Raw genomic sequence first — 23,923 nt, forward strand, 5'->3', positions numbered from 1 at the left:
CTGTCACACTATTATTCCTTCCAAATCAATTTTTACTAAGTGTCCCGCATATGCCCTTTGCTCCAGCAACAGGATATCCTTCATTTGTCTGCACAAAGTGCAGATGAGCATTTCTTCATGTTGTTTTCCAAGTCGGCTGATGGGAGGGTCAGCAGGGGCCGAAGCAGCTGCACCAAGTAAAGGAAAGGTAACCATGGCAACCCAAGTTATCTGCATCCTCCATGTATTTCCTTCTCCCCACCCCACATCATATCTTTCCCACCCAAACCTCAAGCCGATAGAGCCAGTGACCAGCTGGCAGGATGGGGACTGTGGCAGGGTCTCCCGCGCCCAGTGTATCTTGCTGTGTTTCGGGGCTCACCACTGTAGGCTGAGGTCATCAAAAAGAGACTGAAAGCATAGAGAGGGGTAACTTGCAAAAGGCAGACCTCTCCGCTACTGTAGATGGGGCGCTGGATATGTTGCCTTTGCTCCAGAGTTGCAGATTTGTTGATGCTGCTCCTGGTTTTGGCTCTGAGCTGTAACCCTTCCACAGCAGCAACAGCTTCTCCGTCTGCACCCCACATCAAACCCAGCTACAGTTTTGGCCGGACTTTCCTGGGACTTGATAAATGCAACGCCTGCATTGGGACATCCATTTGCAAGAAATTCTTTAAAGAAGAAATAAGGTCAGAAATTCACCACAGTAATTTTTAAAGCATTCTGCATAGTAACTTGACAGTTGCCTGTTAGTATTTTCAAGTACTTTAATGAACGACAATGCAAAGAGTAACTTAGCACCCGGTTGCCATTACAGTGCCTAGTATTTTAATTAATGTCTATAAGCTGCTGCTTTGTCTCTTTCCTTTTAAAGCCACACAAACATTATCAGACTTCAGCCCTGAATTATAATTTGAAAGCAGGAGTAAAAGGCACAACTTTCTGCATAGAGAGTGGCTCCAAAACAATTCAAGGCAGTGGTGGGGGAAGGGAAGAGGGAAGGAAGAAATCAGCTTCTTTAGATGTACTGGAAATATTTTGTTATGAGCAACTGAGTAAAGGCAAAGGGGGTTTAGCTTTGTGTGCTCCCAATGGACCGTGTTAACTACAAACATATAAACATGCTATATAATTTTGTACCAGGTGCAACAACACAAATGTGCAGAATTTCACGTGCGTATTAACTAGAGATCAAAAATGATCTAAACCTGCCTGAGGCACAAGGACTTTTGCACATCAGGTTACCTACGCATTCGAAAATAGATGAGCCTAAATTATTAGTATGTTTTTGGAAGGTTTCTGTGAGAACTTGAAAGAAGAGGTAGAAATTGCATCTGCCTCGAAGTTGATGAGACATATGCTGTCCAAGTGGTCGTCAGACTGATCCAATCAGTTTTAGGTTCAAAAGCAGAGTGTATCTGACGACAGCAGGGAAAACGTTGCCAGTGTATTTGAGGAGAAAGTTAAAGGCAGTGCTTGGCAGAAGAAGGGTTTATTGGGTCTGATATGATTTATAGAGCCATATGCACTTTCTTTTATAGATATAAAGGCCTGGGGGAGAAGAAATGATTATAGTAAAATTGTATTTTTAATGCTATAATGTAAGGAGTATTATATTGGACAAATCACCATTTTTATCTTAAACTATCCTATAAAATGTAGCATAGTAAAACCATAATGGTTTTTCTGGGATGGACTTATAATACCAAACATTCATCCTTCCCTTACTGCAGCTGGAAAAAGGCAGTGTGTGGCTTTGCTACGCCAGGGCATCCCTTGCTGTGGCACACAGAGGGTTCCAGCCCTCAGCACTTTGCCCTGTTGGCTTTCTGTCTCCCCTGGCTCATACCAAGGCATGCAGTGAGTAAGGTGTGGAGGCACCAGGAAGGACCAGCCCAGCAGTGCTGGGTTTCTCCCAGCCCAGTGCAGGCTCCTGTCCCAAAAAACAGGACTGACACAGGCTAATGTGGGTCTGCAGGGAATGGGGGTGCATTCAGGGTATGGGATCCCCTACATTTTATTCTCTGCAGCAGGGCGACATGGGACCTGGCTCCTGTGCCATGCCCCAACCTCCTGCTGCAGCCCCTTTCCCATTCGTCTGTGCAGGTTTTTTAGGGACCTGCCGCTGGGTACAAAGCAGCTTCCATTCATGCAGCTTGTCGCAAGTGCACCGTTTCGGTTACTCCCGCTTAGCCGCTGGGGAGGTTTGGGGCCTTGTAGCTTCCTTCAGCCATGCCGAAAATAGCTGTAGCCTTCTGCAGTGAGCAACTGCTGCCTCTGGCTGGCCGGTGGCCAGCTGCATGCTGCACCAGGGCACGGGAAAGAGGTGCTACGTGAGCAAAAGCAAGAGGTCCCCATGCTGGCTTTCCTCCAGGGGACAGCGGGAAAGGGTGTAGGTGTGCAGAGGGTCCGAGTGAGATCTGGGAGTGCAGAGCTGCAACCCTGTGGGAGCACAATGTTTCTGCCTCATAGAAGGTAGAGGGGCTTCCTAAACCGGAGACCTTTTTTTCTCTCCTGTGACCCCACAGTCGACTTCCCACAAGCAGTGCAGCACTCATATAAGTGATAATAGTTCTGCTCTGAGTGCTTTGGTAAGGGTAACTTTTAAAAATGTTCTCCTGAGCAGCCAGTCAGCTTCAGGCTTTTCTTTGCAGGGGTTAAACTTGTTCTCCCACTTGATTTCTTGAACAGCCAGGATATTTTGGCAAGTGGAAGGTTAAACGGGGGAAATTTCAGTGGCACTTACGCTCTTTGATCCACCCCCGTGTACCTTTTCACATGTTCACAAAGGTGGATGGCACTTGGTGCTTCTCAGTGTTAATCCTCATTAGAACACGCTTCATTAATTCTCCATCATTTCCGGGAGCTGTGACATGCATTCACACTCAACTAACGAGTAAGATGTGGGTTTTGTTCCCAGAACGTCTGGTGACTCATCTTGTGCTCTAATGTTCTTTACTTTCCTTATCTTTGCCCAACTTTATCCATCTGTAAATGAGAATATCAAAGCCTGCCTACCAACTGTCCTGAGAGGAGAGTGCAGCAAAAGTTTAAGTAAAATATTAGATTTTCAAAACACTGTGAAACTGAGCTGACCAAAACTATTTGTAGATTTGTGCCAATGCTGATGATGAGCTTTGGCCAAAAGTGACGGGAAGGAAGTCTGAAAAAGCTAGAACGCTTCAATTTCATGGGTTTTTATATGGCATTTCTTTATGTTTGGTTTTAAGACTTAAATTTTTTTAAAATGTAAAACTCCAAATGCAAGCAAAATTATTTTGGCTGAAACAAAATACTTCATTTCATCCAGGAAAAAGAAAAAAAAGAATAAGTTTGATTTTCTTCAATGTTTAGTTCTGGGTTGATCTAAAATCTGTAATCTGTGACTCAGTTATTCACACAGATCTTACTGAAAGTCTTAACTAAAGCACATTCAGGTCCCTAACTAAAAGGCTTCATAGAAGAGTGAATTATTGTTAGAGCTCAACTTGATGAAGTATCTTGAAAGTATCTAGCAAGTGTGCCAGGCCAGTGCAGTGCTGCCCAGAAATGATGCCAAATACCGAATTGCTGTGGCCCATGCTGGGTTCCCAGGCCCGCATGGCTCTCCCCTGGGAGCTCTGTGGAGAAAATCACTCCTTCCACGCTCAAACTAACACTCAGCCCTGGATTTCACACATCCATGTGCCGCTTGCATGTGGGAGGCGGTGCTTTCCCGGTATCTGCCTGATGTGAGCTCCCCTGAACACACATGCTTGAGCTGAATCACAAAGCACATAAGAAAAAGAAAGAAAGAAAGAAAGAAAGAAAGAAAGAAAGAAAGAAAGAAAGAAAGAAAGAAAGAAAGAAAGAAAGAAAGAAAGAAAGAAAGAAAGAAAGAAAGAAAGAAAGAAAGAAAGAAAGAAAGAAAGAAAGAAAGAAAGAAAGAAAGAAAGAAAGAAAGAAAGAAAGAAAGAAAGAAAGGAAGGAAAGGAAGGAAAGGAAGGAAGGAAGGAAGGAAGGAAGAAAGAAAGAAAGAAAGAAAGAAAGAAAGAAAGAAAGAAAGAAAGAAAGAAAGAAAGAAAGAAAGAAAGAAAGAAAGAAAGAAAGAAAGAAAGAAAGAAAGAAAGAAAGAAAGAAAGAAAGAAAGAAAGAAAGAAAGAAAGAAAGAAAGAAAGAAAGAAAGAAAGAGAGAGAGAGAGAGAAACCCAGCCCATAGCCATCTCTTCCCTGTACGTGCCTGGCACACTATGCCACACTAACCCTGGGAGGGGTTGTGAGGCACAATAAATCACAGCGAGGCGTAGCAATTATTCCCTCTTTAGTACTAGCTCAAAACCAGACCCAAAAAACTCCCCAAACAAACAAAGCATTTATTTTCATGTCAGATGCTGTAATTGTAGGGAAGCTTCAATTTCATATTGGGCAAAACACCCAAACGACCAAAATGCCTGAACCCCCCTGACTTGCTCACACAAGGGGACAGGCTCCTTCACTTCTGGTCAGCCTGCGTCTCTGAGGTAAATCTTTTGAAGGAGGCACATGGCTAGAACTGAAAGCCAAAGCAGGATAAGCACCAGGATTTTGGGGAGGTGGGCTTTTCCTACCCAGCACACATGCTTGCCCCGGAGGTGAACTGCAAAGGGTCCATGGTAGGAAAGGGGAGTGAGATGCTGCCTTCAAGAGGGGTCATGGGGAGGAGAACTGTCGGTTGCTGATCATGGAGGGCAGCTAGCATCGCTGAGTCAGTTATTTTCCTGAAATCAGAGAAAATTAATCCCCCCAAAAATTCCTTTGCGCCAATTTCCCAACTGGAAGTTGAAAAGAAAGTTCAGCTTCAGCTTTCAGATTTGTTAATGACTTTTCATCTAACTCCAGCTGCCTGATCCTGCAGGGAAACTCTTGCCTCTCCTGTTTCACTTCTGAGAGATCAGCTTTAATTTATGGTGAGATTAAATTAGGACGTGCTTTCTTACACACTCGGGCAAGAGTATCATTAGAAGGTTTTAGAGGCAGCAAATGCTTGATGTTGGTCAAACCAAAGGTCAGAGTTCATCTGCTTTTCAAGAGCAGGTTACAGACATACTTACAAAACAGGCACCATGCTCCTCGGCTCCTGCATGTGCGACGTGTGTGTGGGCAGGGCTGAGGGGGCTGCTGAAACAAAAAAAAATCGTCACAGCCTAATTACCCAGCCCATATGCTCCCCTCCTGTGCCTGTGTAGGGGGAGAAAATCAGTGCAAGATCTCCATGGCTACAGTGGTGTCACACGCCCAGGGCACGCGTCCCCCCATCACACTCCAAACTCTGCCACTGCCTGGGGAGGTCACTCATCCCAGCTGCTAAAATACAGCCAGTGACATTGGGGGGACCTGTTGACCCCAGTAGTGAGTAAGGCCACCACCTTAAAACAAAAGGTCATTCTGGTATTCCCAAATACATTTATTGTCAGGAGGTTTTGTTCTGCAGGGTCCCTTAAAAGTGTCAAGTACTCCTTTTTTTGGGCCCCTTTCTCCAGGATTGAGGAATTTAAAAACTCCAGGGATTCCCAGTGAACAGAAACCCTGCAGCCCTCTCCCTTCCCTCCCTTTGTCTACATGGCCCAAAATACCCCATCTGGGCGTTTTGCCCCCTGCCCCACTGCACCGTTCATGGCAAGGGATGGTTTAAGTGGGAGGCAAAGACAGACATTTTTTCCAAAGCACGTTTCTTCGGGCTGATGGCTTCGGCCTGCTTGTCTCACCCCGACACCTGGGGCCGTCCGCCTGTGGCCACTCGGCAGTTGCGACGCGATGGCAGAAAGCCCCTGGGCCCGGTGTGCGGTGGAGCAACCGCCACGGCACTGGTGCTGTGGGGGTGTCCATGTGGCTTGTTAACCGGCTCTCTGTGGGGCTCTCGTTTTGGTTTGGCAGGTTTGACACCTGGCTTTCTTCTCGTTTAAAGCTGCCCCCCAGCTACCTGCTCAGCTACTCGGGCAACTACACCGACGATGCCAAGAGCTGGCGGCTGGTCGACATCACCCGGCTGACCTCCAAGTACCGGCACGACCGGGCCGACAAGCGCATCTGCACCTCCCTGCTGAAGACAAAGACCTGCAGCCTGGAGCGTGCCCTGCGCCGCACACACCGTTTCCAGAAGTGGCTGCGGGCCAAGCGCCTCACCCCTGACCTGGTCCAGGTCTGTGCCCCACAGCCCCCCATGCCCCACACCAGCAGGGGGAGGGGGGATGCGGGGAGAGGGAGCCCCAGGTGGCTGACATGTGGTTTTGGGGGGAGAAAAAAGGGTCTGAAGGAGACATGGCTGTGACTTGCCATGTGGAGGGAGAGTCTGGACAATGGCCGGCCCTGTCCCTCCTGCCCTGGTTGGTGGAGAGGGGTCAACCCCATCTTCCCCCCATCCGAGCCCACCTGCCATGAGGGAGAGGCAAAATGAGGCCCCAACAGGAAGAAGAATACCTGAGGCCCAGGGCCAACTCTCCTCCAGCCATAGGTAACGGCAGTGGCGCAGCCTGGCCAGGGCTGGAGCCCCGGGAAGGCGGGCACCGGCTCTCAGCTCCTTGTGCAGGGAAAATATAGGGCCATGCACACAGACATGGCAACAGCTTGAGTGGGGATATTTCTGCCAGGTTTTTTTCCAGTTTTCCATCATGTCTCAGTGCTTACTTTTTTTTTTTTTTTTTTTTTTTTGGTCACAAAGTTGTACCCAAAAGGGCAGCCTGTGTCTTGAAAGTGATTTTGCTTGGACCCCTCTGCTTGTGGCTGGCAGACTGAGTGGCATGGGCAGTCGGAGCCAGAGCCTTGATTCCTCAACCACCTGCCATCTATAGCAAATGATCTCAGGCACAAAGAAGCATGCTGCCCTTTCTGTCACAGTCTTGGGGTGTCACAGGCAAAGCCAGGACAGGTGGCCAGGGAGGGGGGGTGGCTGCCACCAGGTAGACGTGCAGCCGTGGCACTGGGAGACAGACAGGCAGGCAGGGCTGGAGGGGCAGAGCAGGCAGTCTCCAGAGGAAAGTCGGCGTCTGAGTGCTGCCTGTGCTGAGGGTTGACACGGGCAGCCAGGGACGGCCATGGGGCAGGCGAGTGTGTTTTGCATCTGCGGGCTTGCATGTGAGAGCAAAGGCCTCTTCCCCAAATACACACCTATCCTCCCACCCATCCAAAAACCAAAGCTTTGTGATAACCACTGCCAAGGGGCAGGGGCCAGGGTGAAGGCTGAATTTACTCTAAACAAGACCCTGAGAGGCAAAGAAGGATTATTCCAGTACTTCTCCCCCTTTCAAGAGAGAAGTGAATGTGAAAAAGGGACTCTATATTTTTTTTTTTTTTATAAAGGCAACTGCTTCCTCCTGCCTGCACACTGCCGCATCTGCTCAGCTTCGCTGAGTGCTGAAGTTATGCTGCTTTAGTTTTTCCGCTTCTGTTATCCCATGTAGCAGCACGCCTGAGGGGGAAGAGTGGAAGACCGCACGTTGCAGCAGCAGCAGCATCGGGGCTAGTGCCTGAGCTGCACCAAGAACTCACCCGAATCATTGACAGTGCCGCATGGCAGGCCACCCTGAAGCCAGCATCCTCCCAGGGGGGTGAGATGCAGGATGACATGTGCCGGAGGGGGAAACCTTTTTTTTGAGCAAAGCTACACTGTACTTTGTCTAGTAACCTCAGGAGAGGCACTAGGGAGAGGAGGCAAATTTGCATCACTGACTCAGAGCAGACCTCACCTGAGCTTGTGTGCCACGGGTGAGGACGACTCCTCCCCGAGGGTCGCAGGCAGCAGCTTTCCAGGCACCTGCAGGCCACCACTGTGCTCCAAGGCAGCACTGCAGGGGCTGTAGGAGGGCAAGCTGGGGTGCCAGGACCTCCAGCCTTGCTGGAGTGTCCAAGGGGTTTGTGCAAAACTGTGCTACCCCCACAGCAGTGTTATGTGAAAGGGAAGGATTTGAGAGCTTAAAACTTCCATTTGCTGAGCTGAGTGAAAAAGTAACTGGAGAAATGTGGCTCTGTGGTATGTTAGATCTGCTGCAAAGTTAAATCACTAGCTGAGCCCAAATCCTTCTCCTTAAAAGGCTCTTGGTGTGCTATACAGTTTTCCTTACCCCATCCTCTCTGAAACTGAACTCCCAGCTGAGCTGGCTGGGTTGCACACACACATGCACACATATATGCATGCACACACACATGCACACACACACACACACACACACACACGCACATGCAGCACCACGCAGAGACTCTGGCTGGGGGACCCTGGCCTTGCACCTATCCAGTTTCTCCCGGACGCTTGAATTTCCCCATGCAGCAGTGGGAAGCTGAGCTGACCCCAGCCCCAGGGCGCCTCTGAAGTGAGTTCGGGGGCCAGCCTGGGGGGATGTGCCCAAGGACAAACTCCTGGGGACATTTCAGCAACCCCTGCAGTTTTTCAGTTGAAGAGGGCACAGGAGGCTGCAGGGAGGCCCAGACGTTCACACATCAGCCTTAGGATTGGTCCATTCATGGTGTCATGGTTCTTTGGTTCTGTAAATCAAGCAGAAAAACCTAAACCAGGATTTAAATCCCTTCTAACACCATATAGGCTTGAATACACAGAGGACCACAGCAATCCAGATGCCCCGGGGCCCACCGCCCACTCCAAATTTCAGCAGCAATCACTATTTAAGATCCAGCACGTGATCTGCAAAATGGCTGCTGGTCTCACAGTGGTCTGAATTGAAAAAAACAGCCTGTGGCAACAACATTTCAGTCATACAGTGTGTGTGAGTTTGTACGTGAGAACCCCCCTAGCCCCTTTGTGTGAGCCACCACAGGTTACAGGGTGACGCCCTCAAGCTGTCCAGTCCTGCAGAGCCAGGGATCCCCTTCTCCTCTGCCCTCCCCACCTGCCCTCCTCAGAGACAAAAGCTGCAGGAGCTCCTCTGCCTGCACCCCAGCCCAGTGTTGCTGTCCCTCTGAGGTGTTTGCTGGGCAGATGCATGTTGGTAACCCAGCACAAGCCATTGGAGAGGGCTTTCCTGGGGGTACCATACATCACTGCAAATACTTATCTGCAGCAGCACTGCTCTTCTGGCTTTTTCCCCCCTCCTCTCTCTTTTCAGAGGTGTTGACAGCACACTGCTCTTGATGCCTAACATGATGCCCACCCTGTTTCACAGAGCTGCAGTCACCCAGCGGTGTCTGTACTCTGCTCCCTGTAGTTTTTCCCATATAGCAGACCGAGGAAAGCTAAGGGACTCAGGTAATTTTGTCTTACAGGGCAAAGAATTACAACAAACCATAACATGTTTGAATCAAAATGACAGACCATGAAGTAATGCTTTTTCACTTTATGCTGCCTGCCCTGCCTGACCCAACCATCAGCCGAGCTGCTGCCACAGAGATTATTTCATTCGCCACAATGAAAATCTTCACTTGACACAGCAATGTCTTCAGTGTTAAAATCCAGCCTGCCTCAGAGACGAGCAGGATCTAGCTGGGGCTCGGCCTGTGTGGTAGCCCCAGTCACCCGCTGCTTTTCCCAGGAGCTCATCACCTCAAACTGCGCTGTGTGCTCTTCCTGCTGGAGGGGAACAACAACAACAAAGTCCACACAGAGCACCCACAGGGCAAATTTACAGCCCTGCCTACAGCCACAGCCTGGAAAAAGCTGAAGACAGACAGACGCAAGCAGTACCAAGGAGAAAAGCCAGCCATTTTCAGCCCCTCTCTCTAGGACATACTGTTTGAAAATACTGACCAGCACCTCCACCTACCCTCAGCAGATGTGCTGGTTGTCTTCTGAGTCCAGTACACATCGCTTCACATGCAGCACGTGGGCAGCAGCTCAGTGATCTGGCAGCTGGTCTGTCCTAGGGAAGGATGGGCATTGCAGGGCTCCCAGAGCCACCTCCCAGACCTGCCGCCTCTTTGACCTGGTACCTCATCGTCAGAGACGTGCTTCGGTAAACCTGCTGGCAGTGGGGATGAGCTCGTAGCTTCGCAGGGCATCCTTAGTTTCTTTCTTTTGGGGGTGAATGAATGGGCATGAGCTGCAGGTGCTTTGACAACTACATTCAAGTGTTTCCTCCTGGAGCCCACCCTAAACCTGGTTGTTTGGTGAAGCTGCACCCAGGCGGTGGCACATGGGGCAGGAGGCAGCTGTGCTCCTGATCTGTGCCAACCCTCCTTGGACTGCTGAAGAGAAAGCAGAGTGAGGAGGAGTTGTCTTCCAAAGGTTGTCTTTACGTCAGAGTGAATTCTGGGTGTGTCTGCACTAGATTCTCATACATATGCATACATGGGAGTTTTAAAATGCATCGCATACTGTGCAATAAGGGGAAAAAAAATCACAGCTGAGTACAGGTAAGCTTTCAAAGAACTACTCATTATCAGTGGGTGTTTAATCAAAGTAAATAAGAAGCTTTCCATATCAATCACAAACAATGCATCAGGCTGTCTGTCAGGTCTTATTCTCTGGGGTGATAAGATCCTGCAAAGGACTTAAGATATTCTTAGATAACTCAGTATCTTCAGTGTTTCGAGTGTGTGTTCTTCAAATTTTTCTTCCATCAACAATTTTTGTCTGTCAGTTTTACAACTCTGGCTCCTTTTCTGCTGTGGGAATATTCCATCAGTCTGGTGGAAGGGGAGGCCCCACTCCACTGAAACACTCAAGCAGGTGCTGAACTTTATGCTGCTGACTAGCTCTGCCAAAATCAAAAGGTCCCACTGTCCAATTTTGGTGAATCGGGGCTTCACTAAATCATAGAAAGTTGCACCAATGGCTGATACAAATGTGGCAACACCGAGCCCTGCTCCTCTGGTCCTGCCCCACCACTGATATGCCTAAAACAGTTCCTCAGGAAAGGAGCAGCCATGATCACCACATACAGCGCATGACCGCATCTGTGTTAAGAGGATGAGCTCTGACCTTGGAAAAAATTCTAGTTACAACTTTCATGCATTCTCTGCCACTGTGATTTCTGTTCCTACTGTATACTCTTAAGGGTCTCAGCTTTTGCGTTGCGAAGTCCTGGAGGCAGCAAGGCTTTCTAACTTTGGCTGCAAATATTTGCATACACACTGAGCTGCAAGAGACTTTCTCCACCGTTTTTCTCTTACTTAACACAGTTCTGTTCTGCTCATTTTTTCTCACTTCTCCTCCAAAGGGAAAGTGACAGAGTCAGCCACAACGTGCCTGCAAGTGCTGCAAGACAGAAATCCGTAACCATTCCTTCCCCCGGCTCCTTCTATGGTTTTAGATAACTAGTTGAAAAAATATTTCCTTGATAAGGCTACAGCGGTGGAAAGCAGTGTATGAAGATTTGTAACTAGAACTGGGGAGAATTATTTTTGACAAATGTTTTATTCTTCTGGCAGAAAAAATTGTTTTTTGGTTGTTGCAAAACAACATTCCATTTGGGGTTGAATTTCTCAGGTAGTTTTGACCAGCTATTGGCATTCAGGGCTTGTTTCGTGCAACTGATGGCCAAGGAGGGAGTGGTTGGGACCTCACTGAGGCCAGCAAGTAGACAGAGGAGGGAACATGGGAGATCCAGTCCCCCCTTTCTACCTCCAACCGGGAGAGTGGCACACTCCTCCTTTCCTTGTTTCTTCATTTCTTTGTTGTGGCTGGGTAATTAAGTGTCTTATGCCAAATGAACAGCTCGCACAGGAAGGGCTGAGAGAGACCTACCTCAGAGTTACCAAATGACTTGGGGAGATCCTGAGTCAAATCTTTGCTCGCAGCGTGAAGAATGGCAGGGAGCAATGTGAGCTCCAGTGCCCTTTCCTCTGAAGCACCTCTCCCAGCTGTCAAATCATAAAGAAAACCCAAAAGAGTAAATTTGGCTACTGGGATCATTTGGAAGAAAAAGGCTTAGCAAAAATCTGATTGCCTTCCCCAACAGAGGCAAGGCAGGGCAGAATTTCTGTGCCACTATGGGCAACTCTCCGTATCCACTCTCCTTGGTTGTTAAGGAAGACTGTCTTGAAAAAAAAGGTCTTTTTTGACTACGAAGGTATAAATTTCTATGACATTTATTCCGGCCATAGATTACTTGTGTAATTTTACAAGCCAAACCTCCAAATCTGAAAGATGAAATACAGCGATGGTTGACTCCATTAGCTCAACAGTTCTTTATTTGTTGCTGGTATTTACAAAAAATATGCACAGGCTATTCAAATTTGGTTTTGATAGTTAATGCACAAGTTTATCAGAGAGAGAATATATCCTGTGCTTGTACCCACATACAGTGTTTATTTATACTTTCAAAGCATGTTTACTGACCTCAGCAAATAGTATTTCCAAGAAAGCTGCTCACAGGTTAAGTAAATAATGAAGCGATTCGAAGACATTATTTAACGAGGGAAGTGACTCACTGGCTTAACGACAGGGAGGCCTCCAACACCGAGCCGTGATGCCAGGGCTGGAAACCCGGGTGATGAGAGGAGGCCCACTGACACAGAGCAATGTGGTGCCGCACAATTGGGGGGAAATGGGGTTTTCAGCCTCTGTGGCTGTGCCGCGAAGACTGGGTGTCATTTTGGAAACCTGAGCTTTGAACAGGCATTTTTGGATGCCACAGGGTTTTTTCCCAGGAGGGGTTTGCTGTAGAGATCCCCCCATGTGCCCATACCCACCATCAGCTGTGCCGCAGGGGGCAGAGGCACAGTGGACAGATCACAGAGGTGCCCGTACCCTGGCCTGGGCCAAGCACATTGCGACATCTCAGACTGGAAAATAAACATCTTTGTTGTGTTTTCCCCTCTCACCAGGGCCTGTCTAGCCCAATGCTGCGCTGCCCGTCCCAGCGTCTCCTGGACAGGATAGTGCGGCGCTATGCTGAGGTACCAGATGCTGGCAGCATCTACATGGACCACCTCACCGACCGGGACAAACTGCGCCTGTTGTACACCCTGTCAGTGAATTCACACCCCATCTTGTTACAGGTATGTACCACCTTGCTCTGGCTTGAAATGCCACCCTGCAACCCCTTGCAAACGAAGCCTCTGATGAGATGTGCGCCAGCCCCCAGCTGCAGAGGCATCCCAGCCCTAGCCTTTGGCAAGATCCCTGACCTTCATAAAGCGTGTTTCTTCTATGGGGTTGGATAGCTGAGGCCAGGCAGACTCCTGCGGTGCTCCTTGAGTCAGCTTGTGGAGTCGTGGAGAGATACAGATGCCCAGCCCCATAAATAAATCAGAACCCAGACAGGTTATTGCACTAGCGCACTGTGAAAGCCAGGGGTTTACACATCCCCAATACTTCAGTGCTGGGTCTGCATTGCTAATATATTACTTAAAATCACAGCCTGTTTATAAAAGAGAAAGAGAATGCTTTAGCATGGGCGGACCAAAACACAACATTGAGGTAGAACATGGTCTTGGGGAGCACTGATTTCCCAGGCTCCATGTGCCAGCACTGGATTTTCCATTTGCATGCCACTGGTAACTAGCTCCATAGCAAAGTGCAGCTTTGCAGAGGTGTTTGGTGGATTCCCAAATACAACTGAGTCCAAGTTTGAAGGCAGAGAGCTGGGAGGCCTCATGCCCCTCCCCTGGTCCCCTGCTGTCATGCCTGGCATGTGGCTCCTCTCTTTCTTTACATGTGTTTCTGAGGGAGTATCCTCACCCATCCCCACCACCTCATTGCTGTTTCAACTCTTTGAGATTCCACAAAGGAGAGAGACAGTGGCAGCATCTATCTCCTGCCCCAGGCCACTGCTGCCCTCAGCAGCACACAAGGGCTCTGCCTGGTCCCAGGGAGGGGGAATGGTGCTCATGCTCTGGGAGTCTCCCGGGGGTCATTCAGCCACCCCAGTCACGCTTGCTGGGGCACGAGGCTGTGGCTCTCAGCACTGTAAAGATATGGGAATGCAGCTTAAAGAGGAGAGAAAAGAATGCCGAAGAGAAATGGCTTGATTCTACGTGGGTGTCCAAAATCCCTTCAGAACAGAAGGGAGAAGCAACCTTAAGCATGAAACTGGACGAGTTCATAACCCTGCCCTGGCAGGGTCTGGGGTTCTGGGGAGACAAGTTATAATGTAAATAGCAGAAAGCTTCTTGTTGGCACAGCTCAGCAGTCATGCAGTTTGGTTTCCCCCTGGGATAACTGCGTTGCTAGCAGGAGCTGCAGTGATGCAGGGAGCCCAGCCCAGGTGTCCCCACTGTAGTAAACACCCAACACTTCTGTCCTTGAGACTGCAAAGTCTCTTACAAAATGGCCAGACAGTTCTTACAAATTAGCAAAAACTCCTTTAGCCCCACCTCACCTCCAAGCCGTGACTTCAACTATGCTAGTGCTCATGAGGGACCCATCAAAGGCTTCATAAAGACACCTAAAATTAGCTCTTCTGTGGCTAAAATTTTCATGAATTTGAAATCTATTATTATCTTGGACTTTCACAGAATAAGTCTTGAAATATCAGATTATTCTTCCTTAATTAAAAAAAGGGGAAAAAAAAAAAAAAAGCAGCATAGCTACTCCAGGATGGAGCAGTGCCTTCCCCGGCTGCTGGGGTAGAGTGGAGTGAGGAAGGATTGCGGGCTGCTTTAGAAAGAAAAACACAACACAAACACAGATGCTTGAAGCCAGCCAGGACACTTGAAAGTCCTCCGGGAGGGAGGTGGGTCCACGGGCAGAGCGCAGCAGCCGCAGGGCAGGGACAATCCCCCTGTTCCCGCTCTCCCCGGCAGATCTTCCCCGACGTGGAGGGATGGCCCTTCCCGCGGTACCTGGGCTCCTGCGGGCGGCTGGTGGTCAGTGCCAGCACCCGGCCCCTGCGCGACTTCTACAGCGCGGTCCCTGAGGTGGCCGCCGACCTGGCCCTCCAGCTCCTGGCTGTCCTCCGCTCCATGGGCACCAACGACCTCAACTATTTCTTCTACTTCACCCACGTGGATGCTGGCACCTTCGGCGTGTTTAGCAACGGGCATCTGTTCATCCGGGATGCCAGCACGCTGGGGATCATCGACAAGGAGGAAGGTACTCAGCAGGCTCTGTGGCTGCGCATCTGTTACAGGAGGGTTTAGCGAGGCAGGGGAAACAAATCTTTCACCTGCTACGCTTGGCTCTGCTGCTGATTTTTTTTTTAATCAATCAACCAAACATCGCTTGCTAAATTAAATAATGAAAAGTTCATAGAGAGATTTACCAACAGCAAAAGCATCAGCAGCTCCTGCCATCCTGGCTCTGAGTTGGGAAGGTGTCAGGCATTTTGCTTGTGCAGTCAGTGGTTTGGTGATGGACTGTGGGCACTTATGTCCTGCCTGGCCCCCTCTGTGGCTGATAGCATTCAGCGTGCATGGTGCTGAATGCTCGCATTTGAAGTCTTCCCAAATCACCTCTTTTAAAACATTTGTCATGCATATGTCAATATTTGCAAGTAGAAAATCCATAACATCATTTGTTTTAAGTATTGGATCAATTCAGACTCTTTTTAGGTGTATTTATCACATTAACTAATAATAATAATTATTATTATTATTATTATTATAACAACAAAATCCCCCTTTTGTCATTTTTACTTGAAATCAAGGCTTACTATTCACTTTTCACAGGTTACATTGGTCTATTCCTGGAAGTAGAGCTAGTCAAAGACTATTCCTCCAATAATTTAACAATTTCATTTCGAATGTTCAAATTTTCAAAAGGCCTTTGCTCAGCTCTCACATTCAGCTGAGCAGATCTCAAACATTCAGAAGCAGCTGTCAGAGAATTTTCCACTGGGTTTCTTTTTCTTGTCCCAACAGCTATTACTGTTAACTTGACTCCAGCTAGATGAGATGTTGATGCAATTTAATGATTTTGGGTAACATGGAAAAATTATGGGTTTGTCTATTTGTGGTAATTTTTGTAGGAACTCCACGTTTTAGGTTAGTACTCCAGTTCTTGGTTCTTCTGCATCAGTTTGACTTGACAGACTCCTTTCCAATTCCTCTGTCAGGTGATTCTGCAGAGCTCTGTCATTCAGAAAAATATACATATTTCAGGAGTGAGAAAATTGGCCCATATACAGCTACAGCACAGAGTACTTTGCAGTGAAAGGTAGCCGTATCCTTTAGATAGTAACAAACCCCATGTTAATACAGAGGTACAGACATATGTGATTATCCAAGATTTCACTACCATATTTGTAACTGGTTTAATTGTCTCAAATAGGGAGCCAGCTGATTGATGGCCAACAGGAGTATAAAGATATATTTAGCTGTTTGACTGTGGACTGCCAGTCTGCATTTGTGTCCTGTAACTCCATCAGAGAGAAGCACAGCCTCGTCATGGTGTGTCAAGAGCTTTTGCCTAAGCTCCTGAAGGGGAAATTCCTGCAACCCGTGCAGGAGAAAATAGACAGCTTCCTGCAGCACTGTGCCGACGGCCTCGCTGATGACCAGAGTCTCAATGAAGCTGTTGCAAAGCTGGCAGAGCTCCTGAAACCTCTGCGGTCTTGTGATTCCCGTTTTGCCTACCGCTACCCTGACTGCAAATACAGTGACAAATATTGACAGCTTCGGAGGAGGAGTCCCCTGGGAAGGACTGGGGCAGTGTCAGCCCCCTGCCAGTGCAGGAAGTAAGAAGGAACCAGGGTAGCTGGAAGGAGCCGCACCGAATCTGGGGCCTCCTCATCAAGGTGGAGTAGGAGGAAGCTGACTGCGCATGGGATTTATTGTTCATCTCCCAGAGATGCATCTGTTATGTGGGATGTTAGACATGATGTAAGACTTATGGATTATTAGCATTAGTGTGAGTGACAGGGACTACAGGATTAATAAATCTCATTCACATATTTTGGCCTTGGAAGAGTTTTCCATGCCATTTGTCAAAAAGAAACCCTCTGAAGGCAGCATACTCAGAACTAGCTAAATAGAGGAGCTTTATTACCAAGAAAGTCTTTCTGATTGAGATGATATATACATAACATGGGACGAATGGAAACATTTAAGACTTTCCCTGTGGGGATTTTTAATGCGCTAAAAATCACAGATAAACTGAACCACTGGATCAGTTCTGTACCATCACCCGTCACAGATCGTTTTTGTAAAATATTTAAATTTTATTACTTTTATGGCATACAGAACAGAAAGACACAATCAACAGCATTAAAAAGCTGAAACGTCCCATGTCTCTTGAGACTTAATTTCCCTAATCCCCAGACAGAATTACTTTCAGTCTTTCCCAAGTTGACTGATGGTAATTGGAGACTAATAAAAGTTTTTGTTTTAAGATCAGGAAGAAAAACAATTCTGGGATGTGATTGTCCAGCAGATGCTTTCACATTTTTCTCTCTAAAGAAAACTGGAGGAACCATTTGCACAAAACCATTCAAATGGGAAAATTACCTGGAGACGAGAAACAACACAGGCAGAAGGTGAGAGATTAGTTTACCCTGAGCCTGATGAGACTTGCTGAACATGTAGTACTCCAGTGTAGGTGATGGAGCACTCCCCAAAAGCTGGGGAGGTCCAAGTACTGACCAGCAAGAGGTATAGCCCTCCTCATCCATTTGACTTTCAAAAGAGGAATCAGTAAGCCAGTCCCCAAAGGAGTGACTCAGGCACCTAGAATTTGAGGTGGTGGACTTGTTTTTCACAGCAGTGGCCAACCCAGAGCTAGATGCAGGTGCCTCATTTTGTGAGGGAAGGTTGCAAAAGTGACAGAGTTGTGAAACAGAGCTTTCTCACCCAGCATCTGTCAGTCCCCATCCCATGTGCTCCCTGTGTGGTGTTAAAGGCTCACACCAAACCTTCCCTGATGTCTAGGGGACTGTCAGACCTCACATGGGTTTGGGGCTTTCTCCTGGGTTCCAGGTGCGCAGGAGTCACCAAGCAAGTTTGACTGAGCTGAGTCAGAAACTAGATTTTCTGGATCCCCCATAAGTATTTTCATCATGGAAACAGTCTTCCTCCTGCCATGGTTCGAAAAAGAAATCAGTAACAGCATAAATGCAGAAAACGATACGAGGGCATTTGCATTGCTAATTGTTGCACAAAGTTACCGGGAGCAGGAACGCAAGTCAAGATTTCGTGTTGGCTGTGGAGGGGCTCTGTGCACGCAGAGCACCCAGCCTGGGGTTCAAGGCAGGTGTTACAGACAAATTAGGAATCCAAAACCACACACAGGTCTGACACTGGGAAAATCTGACCCAGGACATTATTTTGCCTTTCCTCCTGGCATAAAGTATCAAGTGCACCTTTCACCTCTCAAGAAGTTGAAACATCGAAAATAATTTGTAGGTAAATTTAGCTCCAGGCCCAGATGGTCCGACAGCAAAAATGTTTAAATATACAGCCTAAGCTACGGCTGCAGCCCTCTTTCTTGATTTCAGTCTATTTCTACATCATGGCTCTCTTCCAGTAAGAAAAACATGTCCTTTACTGAGATCCATAAGGCTGTCTAACAATCTGTTTCCAACAGTTTTTCTTGAATCTGTCTGCATCTCCAATACCTTGGTCCCCGCTTCACCACCACTCTCACTAGGGTCAGTGGTGAGGTGCTGCTCACTCTGGGCTGCGAGCTGCAGTGCTGGAGGGCAGCCTTCTTTATGCAGTCATAACTAAAAATTCACACCACAAAATGCCCCAAAAGTGCTAAGATAAAGAACTGGCCTGGTCTGCCCATGCCCCAGCAGAGGTGATTTGCAAGCCATGGGTCTGCGGAGATGTCTTTGCAGCTGCTCTGTGACTCAGGCTGGCCTCTGATTCAGTGCTCTCTAGTTTAGTAATGGCTTGACTTGCATCGAAAGGAGGAGCAGCCCTTGCAACAGGGCTCCACACTGGGTTCACTCTCCCGTGTGTCCTGGGCATTTTTCATTTCACCATGCACATTTTCCTTTTGGAAAGTACTGGACGGCTCTGTGCAAAATGTCTCCTGGGCAGCAGAGCATTTCTCTGCTATCAGACAGGCCCAGGGAAATGCAGAGGTGATGCATGTGCTCAACACCTGAGAGAACAGCAGGAGCAAGCCCAGATCCCTCAGGTCTAATCCAGCACTGGGCAAAAGGACTGAGAGGTGTCACAGGGGCTTCAGCTGGGCCCCCATCACTTGTGATCCTAAAATACTGAGTGTAAGAAACAGAAGAGTCATGGTCTTACTTTGCTGCTGGACTCAGTCGATGAGACTGCAGCAGAAGTCTTGAGGCACGTGGCATCTATTTTTACACAGCTTGATTCGAAGTTGTTAAAGCTGAGAGGAGTCTCCCCACTGCTTTCAGTAGACTTTGATATGAATTTAAATTTAAAAAAACCCATGATTAAAAATAACAGAATCATGGGTTTAAAAATTATTAAAGCGTTGGGAGCTGTGTTCACCACTAGTTTCTCTTCAAACATCGATTACAAAGGCCAGACTCATGTAAGACTGTGACTAATATGCCAGCCATAAAATCAGTCCATGGCTCAGAGAACAATCATTTTCCTAAACTAAATCTCATTTCCCTATATTTTCCTGGCCTTTTTTTTCATTGCCAAATTTTTCTCTTAATATTTTCCTTTTTCTTGGCAGTCAGGCCCTGGAATCGGTGCCCACCCTGTCTGCCAGCTCCAGTCAAGCCTTGAAATGCTAGTAGGCCAAGCTCCAAAAGGATGTGAAATTAATTTATAAATGGCAATTATTTTAAACCTAATCCTTCCCAAAAGAACTCTCGAGCAATTTTTTCCTCTCTGTGTTCAAGTTATTTCTGATGGTGGCTTTGTGTGAGCCTTTGCAAACTGTTCCTGGTAACAACTTAAACCGTTTCCGCAGCACGACAAGAATGACAGGAGAAGTCTTGCACCAGCCTCACAGTCAGCCTCAGCACTTCCTTTATTCGTGGGTAGTTTGCAGCTGTCTTTATGTCCAGCTGTTTATTGGGTGTCTCTCTTACTGCCCCATATCCCGCATATTTTTAAAGTTTTCATGTCAAGAGGTTTGTAAAACTGTATTTTCTGCCATATTTTGTCTAGCAGTGTATTTTAACACTGCTTCTTTCTCAGGTGATGGGGGCTGCGTGTGGGCAGCCCATAGCAAATGACAGTCCCAGTTTCACTGCTCCTCTGTGTCTCACCTTCAGTCAGTGCCTGGTGTCTATGCACTCACACCGCTGCCCCTGCCCCACACAACCCCTTGGGAAGGAACGGCAGCCAGTGGTGGCATTAAATTGTATTTTTCATTCACTCCTCCCACCAAACAGAGAGCATCCTGGCAACGTTGGCTGAAACAGGTCCTCATCACAGAAAGTGGAAAACTGGTAAAAACTGCTTCCCTTCCATAAGCAATGCACCCGGTGCCTATTTGTACCCTTGTCTTCATTCAGTCACACTCTTACTGAGACGTGGCTGATGCTCGGGGGGAATGGCACCGAGACAGAGCCTCTGAAGTGGCCACGTGCTCCCAAACGTCGCAGGCACTTCTGTGCCGCTTGAGCCTGGGCTGTTCTGACACCTCCCAGCACATCCCGACCAGCACCCTTGGCAGGGACGCTGCATGTCCAAAGGGAAAGGGGCATGCTGTGTATTGCTGGGAAAACCCACACAGCTATTTGAAGTGTCTGGTAATACACAGATCACCCCAAAACCTTCTAACTGGGGGCACTTCCATTACAACCAGTCCTGAGGCGTTGGAGGTCCAGGTTTCCCGCTCCATAGGTTTTGTGGGTGATAATTTCTTGCCCCACTTTGCATCACCCCGGCTCCCAGCTTCCCACCAGGGGCTACGCAGAAAACATTGAGGCATTTTGGAGAACTTAGGATCAGCACTCAACAGCTCCTGTCCACAGGAGCAGCCAGATGAGCACATTTCATGCAAATGTCTTTCCAACAAGCTCGGCCAACAACAGTTGTTTGCAGGTGCTTTTTATTTGCCTTCTGGTTTTCTGAGACTTTAGGATGCACTTGGGTCCCATTTGCCAATTACTCTTTACAGCCAGGTGCTCTAGACACTTTATTGCTAATTCTTCCTAAGTGAAACCTCAGCTTGTTCCATTATCACATGAATCTGGAAAGCAGAGCTTTAACAAAAATATTGAATGTCATGAGATGTTACGAAATCACAAGAGCCAGCACCACGGTATTCTGAATTGGTTCACCAAGACACATTAATTTGATTAATAGTTGGGTCTAGCTGCTACTGTATCCTCTGTTTCTCTAATTCAGTGCTGAAAGGAGCTTAGTGGCCATCCTGAAATTAAAAACAAACAAACATGAATTTCAGGGAAAGGGAAATTAAATGAAAATAGCTACTCATGGCAAGGCCATTGGGGGGTGGGGGAGGCATGCACAAATTTCTCCCTTCTGGATTAGAAAAAGCGGTCAGACTCACCTACTGTCCTTCACACAGGGATGGTCTCAGCCAGAGGGTGTTGGTGGGTTTTTAGCACTGCTCCTCAAGAAAGACTTGGGCAACCAATACCCAAGGAAGTGTGAGGATGATCCAGAGGTCCAGAAAAAAGTGAAGAGAGAAGAAAAAACAGATGGAAATCTAGGGAGGGACACCTGATAAAGATCTTCAAGCAATTTAAAAAAACCCCAAACAATTAAAGGATAAGAATAAGCTGTTCTGCGTGAGAGCTTATGTGGTAGTGGGCTAGCTGGACTGTAGTTGGACTAGCGTGGAAATGGATAGCGGAGCTGTAAGGTCTCCACCATTGGGACACTTGAAGCAAGAGAAACATGGCTGCACATGGCACTGTACTGGGCAGGAAGCTGCCCCCAAGGCTGCCAGACATCCTTCCCTGTACAAGGGCTGGAGGTGGCCAGACCCCTTTGCCTCAGTTATCTCTGTCATGTGTGATGAGCTGTCAGCCCTTAAAGCTGTGGCCCACACATCTCTCTTGCACGGAGGCAAGACCTCCTAAAAGAGGAGAGGTTAGTGATGATTGGTGGCTGAATCCAGAGAATAAAATGGCAGGGTTACCAGTCTGTGCATAGACCATCAGAAGGAAAGGGGCAGCAGCAATAAGCTAATTTTCTCATTTTAAAAAGAAACCCTGTGTTTCTGTCATAGTTTTACTTGCAGCATTTTACATTTTTGCTCTTCTGGAGCAATAAGAGGAAGTGTCCCTTTTTTCCACAGGTCTCCAGTTGGAGGTGAAGGATGCTACCTGCACTATAAAGCAGCCCCCACTGCTGCCAGCACTCCTTGCTCCTGCCCTAAGGGCCATCAAAATCCCACCATTGAGTTTCTTACCTCTCTCTATCAGCAGGCTGGGATGGGGCCGGCTACACAATCCCCATCCCTCTCCTAGCCTTCAAGAGAAAAGAGTAGTTTCCTCAGCAGGAAATGGATGGTGAGCTCCAGTGAGAGCCGGTGCTGTACCTCCTTCACCTCTGCCAGCTCCTCCTGTAGCCCTCTCCAAGCCTGAGCCCCTCACTTTAGGGATCAACTGCCTGGGATTAGTGGTTTTTTAAGACCGAGTTCTATTCCTTGCCACACAGAGTATATATGGCAATAGTTATTCTAAAGCAAACTTTCCAGGTGTTTGAAGAACAAGAATACACCAGCCTCTTCCCTGGGGACATGGAGCTTTAAGAGAACAAGTTTGTCAGGTTTTACAGTCCTATAGTACTACTCAGCAAGGATGCATACAGCTACAACTCTTGCCTTACACGGTTCATATGCTGCATTGCATGTAAAGATAGCATTTTAGACTAACACCCACGGAAGTGTCATGTAAGGTTCAACGTATTATGTGTTTTAAAAGGACCTTGTCAGTCATGCTGGATTCTTTTTTTCCTTTCAAAATTTAAACATTCATTTGGATAAAAGCTTGTCAAATTCATTCCTCTAGTGATGCCTTAAAATAGTGGTTATTTTCTTGCTCTGAAAAAATAATCAAGACACTAGGAATAATTGGAAACTTCACAGGGATGAAAACCTCCCTCTGTTTGTATTCTTGGTACAGAAAGAGCAAGAGAGAAGATCACCTTTGGGTTTTCACTCTGCTCTGGCTGGAGCAGCTGTAAACATTTACTCACGGTTTTCCCCAGCACCTCAAGCTGGAGATAGGGAAAAGAAAGTGCCCTTATACATTTGCACTGTTTCTACTAGCAAAACAAAGCAGGGATTTGTGTACAGTTCAGGTACTGCTGAAGGACAGGAAGAGAAAGGTGCTGGAAGAATGATGGTGCTGGGGGGAAGTGCTGAGATTAAACATCTCTTTTTCCCAATCAGGGCACTTGTCACTGTTTCAGACATCCCTGAAGGGAGTTGCTGTATCACCACTGGTGTTTCAAAATGGAAATCTCTTCAGCAAGTGGTCAAGGGATGTGAACAGCTGTCCAGGTTTCAGGAAACTAATTATTTATCCCTTCCCATTTCCACTCATGATGCTGCTTGCGCTGCCTTTCCCCTTCCACCAGAGAGGGGGACGCCACAGGGCACCTTTGCCACATGAAGGCTGCGTGGGATTAAACCTCCCAGGTGCCAAAGGACCACAGCAGCCACCTGATGAGCAAATCCAGAGATGATGCTCAGTGCTCAGGAACTTTCCATCTAATGGCTGTGTTGCCTGGGGACAAATGTTGACAGGGGTTTCTCTTTGTGTCTACAAGGGTGTGAAAGAAAGAAGCCCTGTAGGAAGCACTTTTGTTGAATTCTGTGTGCAGAATGACCAGAGAATCTAACGAACAGCTATTGACTTGCTTTATCAATGTGTTTTGAAAAAGGGTCTCCAAAGTTAAGCTGTATGACTTTTTTTTCCAACAGTAGTGTTGGAGTTACTAACTGACTGTTTCACATAGCAAGAGGGAATGTCCGGCTGCAGGGAGAGCAGGGAAGGGCCAGCCAAGCAGTGATGAACTTCACAGTTGCACGTCCCTAGGTAGGAGCCAAGCAGAGCTTTCTAAAAATACAGCTTTTGCATGACTGAAGGATTGTTTATACAGCAATATAAAGTTACTGGGGAAGGAAGGCAGAAAAGAGAAGCTTCTGAATGGAGGACATGAGTGCGAATATGACCTTGAGGTTCCACCAAAAAATATATATATATTTACCTAAGAAAAAGTCTAACACCTCAGCACT

General features: G+C 47.5%; 1 protein-coding gene across 5 annotated transcripts in view; it reads left to right on the forward strand.

The window, feature by feature from the left end:
- The first annotated feature begins 297 nt into the window (after positions 1-297).
- Positions 298-23,923, forward strand: part of DIPK2B (divergent protein kinase domain 2B) — a 29,626-nt gene continuing 6,000 nt past the window's right edge. For 2 of the 5 annotated variants that reach the window (XR_012627505.1, XR_012627503.1), the window contains exons 1-6: positions 298-668; positions 5,872-6,136; positions 12,709-12,882; positions 14,629-14,917; positions 16,094-16,644; positions 17,154-17,297. Coding sequence is in view for 1 of the 5 variants with exons in the window: in XM_074858459.1 (XP_074714560.1) it covers positions 445-668; positions 5,872-6,136; positions 12,709-12,882; positions 14,629-14,917; positions 16,094-16,434 (1,293 nt within the window). In the remaining 4 variants the exon portion in view is untranslated. Of the gene's footprint in view, positions 669-5,871; positions 6,137-12,708; positions 12,883-14,628; positions 14,918-16,093; positions 17,047-17,153; positions 17,298-21,976; positions 22,062-23,923 lie in introns of those variants that run through there. The other 3 variants (XR_012627506.1, XR_012627504.1, XM_074858459.1) reach the window with 3 other exon arrangements.

Source organism: Strix uralensis, chromosome 2 (assembly GCF_047716275.1).
Source record: "Strix uralensis isolate ZFMK-TIS-50842 chromosome 2, bStrUra1, whole genome shotgun sequence".
Taxonomy (NCBI): domain Eukaryota; kingdom Metazoa; phylum Chordata; class Aves; order Strigiformes; family Strigidae; genus Strix; species Strix uralensis.